The following is an 8198-nucleotide window of genomic DNA, read 5'->3' as shown; positions in this document are numbered from 1 at the left end:
TCTTTATGTTTCGAATTTCTTTTGAAAAATAATTTAATTCCGTCAATGTTGATTCACTTATTTGTTAAAAATATTTTATAAGTATTGCTAAGGCATAATACATAAATATAACCCTTAACTTAACGTCAGTGGCAGATATGACCTTAACTTTGGATGTGCACAAGTAGATACTAAAACTTGTATAAAATTGAACAAGTAGACACACATGTCCTACATGACATAATACACGTCGGACGCCACGTAGGACACAAATTTTTCATGTAGGCTGTCATATATAGAATGAATGTATCGATTTGTTCAATTTTATACAAGTTTAAGTGTCTACTTGTGCACATCTAAAGTTAACGATCATAGCTGCCAACTGACACCAAGTTAAGGATCATATTTATGTATTATGTCTAATGTTAATAGTGTTGTTAAATTCATACTGACGAGCTATATATGTTTCTGATAAATAAAGTATGTGTTACTAGAAGTAAAGTAACTTATTCGTACATTTTTTTAGAAAATTGCAAGTTAGGCTATATATGTGTACTGTATTTATCATAATTCATTTTTTTACCCTTCGTAGGAGCTCCCAACCCTTTTGCTTTCTTGGTGACTCGAACTCTCAACCTTTGGGTTAGAAGTGAAGAACGCTTACCATCCGAGCAACTTTCTCTTGTCTATTATCATGTCTCATTTGTTTCACTTATTAAAAAGGATACTTTGGTGTACTAAGCTCCTGCTATGCTTGTGGTTTGAGGAAAGAATATAAGGGTCTATTGTATGCAACATTATGCTAAAGACTTTCACTATGTTATTTAAGTTATATAAGTTTTAGTTTGTGCTTCTGAATGGATTAAGAGCCGCCCTATAACAAAACATAATACTGAAGACCCACAAAAACGATGAATGTCAAAAGTACAGCATCCATAATAAAATGTCATATTAGAATGGAAAGATAGTTGCCTGAAACTTAAAGAGCGTAGTTTAACAGTAAAGCTTATAAGTCAACCTGTAAACTGCAGCGACATGATTTGACTATATTACATCTGATTCCAAGTCCCAGGGCACAGGGGCAGAGAAAGTTCTCCTGCAAGTAGAAAAACAGATGTTCCTGTGATTCATACATTTGGAGATGACAGTGTTTATCCCAGAAAGCTTGTAAGTCATTGGACGATCAAGCTCACCACTAGAACTTGTATATCTTGGTTGATTGCTCAGTTTCCCGAGTTGTGCTACCAGTAGCAGAAGCGTCGAATTGGATGGTTGAATGAGTTGGACTGAAGTTCGTCTGATCATTATACAGGCAGGGCTTAAGCACATGCTTTGCTCCAGCTGTTAATTTAATGGGCCCAGATCCCAGAGTACATTCAAATTTGAGAGTATCTTCATCTTTGAAAGATCCAAGGATTGCCTCTGTTGTTCCACTTTGGCCACTCTCAATACTGTTTGACATGCCTTTAACTGAACCTGATTCAATTCCTTTTCTGCAGCTGTATTGACCTTCAAAATTAGAGTAGCTTTTTAATGGTGCTGAAACAACACAAGGATCTTCCCGAAACAAAAAATTAGGGATCTCCGCCACATTTGTACGATTGTCTGATGTAGATAATGGCCTCTTTTTGCTCTTTCTGCTGTCACCAAGATCTCTAAGACAAGGAGTAGATATGATTTTGGTCACGTCACCATTTCTTTTATATGAGCCAGTGTTTACTCTGGAACCTATTTGGAGTGGCATAGGGACATTGTTAGCTAAAGATGGTAGAGAGACTGGATTCCCCAATGCATGTTGAGGGCGCTGAGTGAAAGAACAGAAGCGCTCTGATGCAAGATATAGTGAAGGGTCAGTTTGACGGCTATCCCCAGTAATGCTGCTGCAGTAATGATGTTTCCTGTCAGATGAAGAATATAATTCATGAAAATCCATTAGTAGTTTCTTTTGTTTTGCATCTGAAAACCATGGGGTGCTTTCTGTAGAGAACTGAGACCACGATGATCGGAAGTTCCTTCCGGAATCTAGACGTGAGTAAGGAAAGTTGATGGCACAGCTTGAGCTGTTCAGATCAAGAGAGCTCGAGCCCCCATTCTGGCTGGAGTAATGATGCATTAATGTTGGTACAGGTCCATATGGGCTGATTGTGAAAGATTTATATCCACCTGGAAAAGGCTCCTCAAAATTTGCTTTCTGATTATACAGGGTGAAAGGGCTTTGTTTGATTGCACCTAAACAATTTTGCTGCACCGAATCAATTTGGTGACTGAAGTGAGGAGGACAAACTTGAGGCCTTGGAATGGCCTGATTGATTTGGATACTAGGAGAGCAAGCAACCATGCCTTTCAGTATTCCCAGCACAGGATGCACGGTGAGATTTTGTTGATCATGATTTGTAACCACTGAATTGTAGTTGTAAGTCTCTGCTGAAAATTTCTCAGCAATGATCTGCTTATCTGTCCAAATCCTTTTATCCTGTGGTGCATGAAAATCTCTTCTATCAACCGTAAACTCTTTCCCCATCAGACGCATTTTCGATGGAGTAACAACCAGTGAGACATCATCAGAATTCCCACATTGCTTACTCCAGCTCGTTTCAAGTTGCTTGGCCTGATTGTTTTGTTTGCTTCTATGGTTGGACAAATTACTGACACTGCAATCTAACTCAAAAGGAGTAAAAGATTCCTTATTTTTCTTTAGCGGATCCAACTCAACATTTGTTCTTCCAGCGTCGTACTCATAGATACCTAACCTTGAAGGTACTGGAAAAGTAGGGCTCCATTCCATTGAGTCATCTGCAGAGGACCTTTTTAGCTGGTCTGCGGATGGTTCTCGTTTATCCCAACCTCTAGAATCAGAGAGATTGTCCATGTTTGAGTGTGAAACGTTGTTTACTGCTAATCCTCCGGAAGATCCCACAATTCTCCTTGAGCTTGGCAGCTGAGTCAACTTTCCTTTACTGTTTGAGTTCAGATCGATTAACTCCCCTTGAGAGTTGAGGGGCAAACGAACATAGTCCTTTTCAATTCCCTTCTCTCCATGCATGGATTCTCTTTGCTTCCACTCAGGGAAAGAACATATTTTGCACATTAATTCCTGATGGCGGATTTGAGGGAGTGGCTGATATTGCATGAAATGACCACTGCAATTTCCCTCGATGGATTCTGGCAGCGTAACCGGCTTCCTGTTCACATTTTCGTAAGCTGATGAATGTTGAGGATATGCCTTCACAGAATGCACAGAGCAAACTCCAGCAACTTCAGGAGGAGAACCTCTTAACTTGTCATGTGATCTCTCACTGGCACCACAAGCATTAATAAGACTTCCAACTATTTGGTCATTCTTTTGGTGGTTATACATCTGTTGAGACATATGGAGAGACCCAGGATTGCAGAAATACTGTGAACTGTGTGATGCTACTCCAGAACCTCTTCCGAATAATTTTAAATTGTCATTTCCCTCAGAGACTTGATTGAAAACATCACTGCATTCAGATGAATTATCTTTAGTACTGATATTGTGCCTAAGTAAACTAGGAGCATCAGCGGTACTTTGCACGACGGACCTCTTTGGGGATCCTGGTTGAACAGTAACCTCACTTTCTGTAGTTCTCAAAATATGTTTATTTGCTCCGTTCTCTTCCACAAGGGATAGAACCTCTCCTCTCTCTGTGGCATCGTCTTATACAATGAAAGTAGCAAACAGGTCAGATTATAGACTGCAAAAATATCTAAAAAAACTGATAACATACAGAAGAAATGCTTTATTATTGTGCCAAAGAATTTTTTTCTTACCTGAGATAACATGTTTGTGGCCTTGTTGCTTGCTGCAAAAATTTGCACCATTAGGACCAGATAAAATCATGTCTGACGAGTTCTCCACTGGAAATTGTTTAGGCCTTTTCTTGAGGTTGCTACAAACTGGATTCATCATCTTTTGATCATCCGCTAAGAACTCGGAATCAGTAAGACCTTTGGGCTTCTTTTCTGAAACCAGATGTTTCCGTTGTGGTTTCTTCGCGTAGGTAGGACTATTATCTTCCATGTCCTCACACTTCTTTCTATGCTGTGAACAACTTGGTTTTGAAAATGAATTGGGCACTTTGAGCTTGTCACATCTCTCCTGCAAGCAAAATGAGTTAACCATATACCGCAAAATACAGCCACCCCCAAGTTTATTTCAGTTTCAAATCTGAAAACATTAGTTTGGAGTATGCTGCTTCCCTACCCAAAAATGAAGTAGTAATATATAATCAAGTGACATCAAGCAGAATGTCTTGGACAAAGATTTGCTGCAACTAGAAAGGTGGATTTCAATTGATATCCTTTTAGTGACTTGTCACACGTTTAGAATTTCCCCGAAAGAGAAAACAACAACAAATACAAATAGCTGAAAGCACAAAAATTAAACACATAAGAAGATGACAAGAAAAAAAAAGAGAGAATGTTAAAGAACACAGTTATATATGATCTCATAGATGCATGCAATTCTTGCTCCTTTAAGAATGGAAATGCATCTCAATTCACCAATTTTCCCGGTGAACACTACATTATCACTCTCACAACTTCGTAAAAGATGTAACTGAGTGATGCATTCTAATTAACCTGTACATATATAAAGATTAAGAAAAACAAGAAGTATATGTGTTTCGGCATCTGGAGTGCAAATCTCAGTTTTGGGCTATAGTTGTATTGCAAAATTTATACTTCGATTCCAAGGAAACCATAAACATCAAGAAGAAGAATTTTGGAATTTCCTAGTTCTTAAATTACATTTTTTCTGATAGATTCCGGTACATTTTATGTGAATTGAAAGGCTGATATTTTTCTTCTCAAATATCTACAACTAATCACTGAGGAAACCCATCTAGTTTTTTTTATATTGATGCATTGATTATGCAACAAATTGAAGTACAAATAGTTCTTCAATATTTACTTGGACGCAAAAAAGTAAACCCTCAATACCCGTGCTAGCATTGCTGGGACATGATTCACTTAGTATGTCAACCAACCACGTTGCTAGTCATGGAAAAGGGCGTAAATTGTCCCTTCTTCTCTTATTAAATCAAATGCACAAAACAAATGTTGATCAAATCCCTTTTCTGTGAACAGTGGTCTTTAGGTATCCCATCGTGTGGCGTAATTCAGGCTTACAATAGTAACTAATCCAACAATTTAGATGAAATCGTGTCACTTCTATCATAAAATATGGGATTCTGATCAATACTAAACGCTTCATGAGATGACAAGCACCTGTAATGTAACATCTCAGAATTCTGAAGAAACAGCATAAAAGCTGTTGATGATCCACAATAAGCTAACAAACTCATTAAGAAAACGTTCTTCTATCTTTCACACAAAAACACAAATAGTTACAAGCCCCAGCTCGATCTGTGGATGTATATTTACCCGGCTTTTTCGACAGTAATTTCAAGCAGCGAGGGGTAAATGGACTAGTTTTACCACAACAGTTCATCGTTCAAAAGGTGCTGAAAAACAAATCAGATTTTCACCATCCCAAATCTAAGTAACTGTACTAAAACCCCGTTATTTTATGCACAAAATTGTACATCGAAATCTCAATTCATCAAGCACAGGATATATTTCACGTCACAATTTACAAAACTAGCACAAAAAATAATATATGAAATACACATTTAACTGATACAAAGTTTCATAAAATCGTACCTTCTTCCGGATTAGTAGATCCAGGCAGCTACTATTCACATTCTTGTTTTGCTTAAACCTCCTATCCTTCTTCATCGTTTTCTTCACCTCCTTCAACTTGCTCGCAATCGTTTTCTTCTTCTTCATAGCGCTTCTCCTCTTGCTTCTACGAATTCTAATTGCATTAACATTCCGATCAGAAAATTCCTTTTTCCCTTCATTAACAACAGCACAATTATCATCGTCTTCTTCATCCTCATCCTCATTATCATCATCGTAATAATCATCATCACCGTCGATTCTCTCCACTTGCGGCGCCACAGCGAAAATGTCAACAATAGACCTCTTCTTCTGAACCCTTGTTTTTCCCTTAACACACTTAACTTTCCTACCTGTTCCAATTCTCCTAACTGGTACAACATCATCAGAGTCCTCCGATTCCAGTACATCTAACCACCAGCTGAACTTCTTCACTGTAATTGGAGGTAACATAGCTTTCACATGATCTTCCTTCGTTGATTCATCGAACGGCCAGCATTTCACCACGTCCACACTCCTCACCTTCGCAACATACTCCCTAATTTTTAGACCACAAATAAATACAACTATACAAACAAAGAAGCAAAAGTACCATATAGCACTATTTAAGCTTTCAAAAAAAACACTAAAATCTCACTCACCTGATGGAGAAACCATCTATCGACACCGCCGGCATCTTTTCCTCAACCTGCAAACATCAGAAATCATTCACAAACATACAAAAATCAACAATTACGAAAAAAAAAAGGTTTAGAGAGAGAAAACTAGCTAGTACGATAATTACGAACAGTACCTTTAACTAAACAGAAAAAAAGCAAATACACAAAAATGAGTTACAAACAGTACGAAGTCGGTAAAGCAGAATGATATCTCCTCTAAAACTCCATGGAAATTGAAGATGAAGAGGATGAAGAGATTATTTTTGTTGCTTTTGAGTGGTGAGGGATTTGGTTTGTGGGTTTTTTTTTTTTAGAGAGAGAAAGTAGGGGAAAAAAAGATAAGAGAGAGAAAAAGAAATAAGGTGAAGAAAGTACTTTATGCGTGTTTTCTATTATTTCCCGCTCGAAAAGTGTGAGAAGTAGGGTAGGGGGGAGGAGAGGGGGTGGGGTAGGTGTCAATTTATCCTATTTTCAGCTCTGCCTATTCTTTTAAGTGTGATAACGACAGATGAGTGCTCAACCGAGTATATAAAAGTAAGTTAAGTAACTATATTTAATAACTATCGTAATGAAATAGTAAGTGTTTATTAATTTATTATTGAGAATTGATTTTGTTAAAAAATATTTTATCTTTTGAGACTTTTTGGGCTAATTAAGATTTAATGAGATCTTAATGTAAATACTAAATATAAATAAGGAACTTTCCTTTAATTTATCTATTGTTTTTATCATTTTTTGTTTTCGTTATCATATATTTATAGAAAAAATGATAAATATATCTTTAAACTATCACAAATAGTACGTAAATACTTTGCGTCATACTTTACATTAGTATTTTTGTCGTCCAAAAGCTAGAGACTATATACCTTTTATACTAACGAAAATACATGTGTCATAATCTTATCTACGATCCGACATTTATCGACGGATAAGATTATGTCACGTGTCCCTATTTAGTCTTCCGTTTGAGTGAAGGGCAATATCTCAAAAGTATGACCGAGGATATGCGCGTACCATTTACATTTACGATAACTGAGGAATCATTTATTGTGCTATTTTTTCTTATATATATAGGTTAATTTCAATTAGGGTATTAATAAAAAATAGTTCTTATTCACAAAATAAAAAGAAAAGTACTATGTACATAGTAAAAATAAAGTTAAAATTTGAAAGTGTACAAATTTAAATCGATAATTTAAGCATGTTATATAGTTTGTTCAAGACAAATATGAAATTTAAGCAAAAGCATAAGTTATATACTGAACTGTCACTAACACTCTAGTAATTTCTTTCACATTTCGATTTTAAAGTTGCATTAAATATATTTTTGTGATTGTTTATTAATAATATTCGTATTATTTTGATAATTAATTTAATCAGTTTCTTTTTTTTTGTTATTTTATTTTTTTTCATTTGGTTTGCGTAAGTGCAATACAAAAGGACAACTCATTCGTGTACTCGAAATATTGAGGGAATTCAGCAACAAAGATTCTTATGTATAAAAGAGAGGGGAAAACCACGCGCGCTTTGCAATTGTCTGCTTCACGCGTTCCACTTCAAAATATATCCCAACAAAAATGAGTATAGTTTAATCTTTCGGACTCAATTGGTACGAAGGATAATTATTCATATGATAGATTTGGAAATAATATTTGTCAATATGTATATATATTGATTTTGATATTATTTACTAATTGATGTCTTAATTGATTGTGTATGCAATATGTATAAGTTATAACTAATACATATACTAGCTATATATACATCGTATTTAGTATTCACTAATGTATAACAAACAGAATATTTGAAATGATTTAAAAATTAGTAAGTTGATTTGATTACTCAAGTCAAACATAA

The 8198-nt window shown here is 35.9% G+C and overlaps 1 protein-coding gene across 5 annotated transcripts; it reads right to left on the bottom strand.

Annotated features, from left to right (window-relative positions):
- Positions 1-893: 893 nt before the first annotated feature.
- Positions 894-6705, bottom strand: LOC101250820 (uncharacterized). 5 transcript variants are annotated; one of them, XM_069287126.1, is made up of 7 exons: positions 6476-6705; positions 6324-6370; positions 5665-6220; positions 3772-4099; positions 3543-3657; positions 1173-3461; positions 894-1075 (listed from the first exon to the last, which is right to left on the bottom strand). In XM_069287126.1, exons 2-6 carry the CDS (start codon positions 6356-6358, stop codon positions 1175-1177), a joined length of 3321 nt encoding a protein of 1106 aa, XP_069143227.1. In that variant the 5' UTR covers positions 6359-6370; positions 6476-6705; the 3' UTR covers positions 894-1075; positions 1173-1174. The 5 variants fall into 5 exon arrangements, with proteins under 5 accessions (XP_069143227.1, XP_010323640.1, XP_010323641.1 ...); XM_010325338.4 differs by having other exon boundaries at positions 1173-3657; XM_010325339.4 differs by having other exon boundaries at positions 894-3461.
- Between the last annotated feature and the right edge of the window lie 1493 nt (positions 6706-8198).

The sequence above is a fragment of the Solanum lycopersicum genome, chromosome 7, assembly GCF_036512215.1.
Source record: "Solanum lycopersicum chromosome 7, SLM_r2.1".
Taxonomy (NCBI): Eukaryota; Viridiplantae; Streptophyta; class Magnoliopsida; order Solanales; family Solanaceae; genus Solanum; species Solanum lycopersicum.
This window is presented reverse-complemented; position numbering and strand designations above follow the sequence as displayed.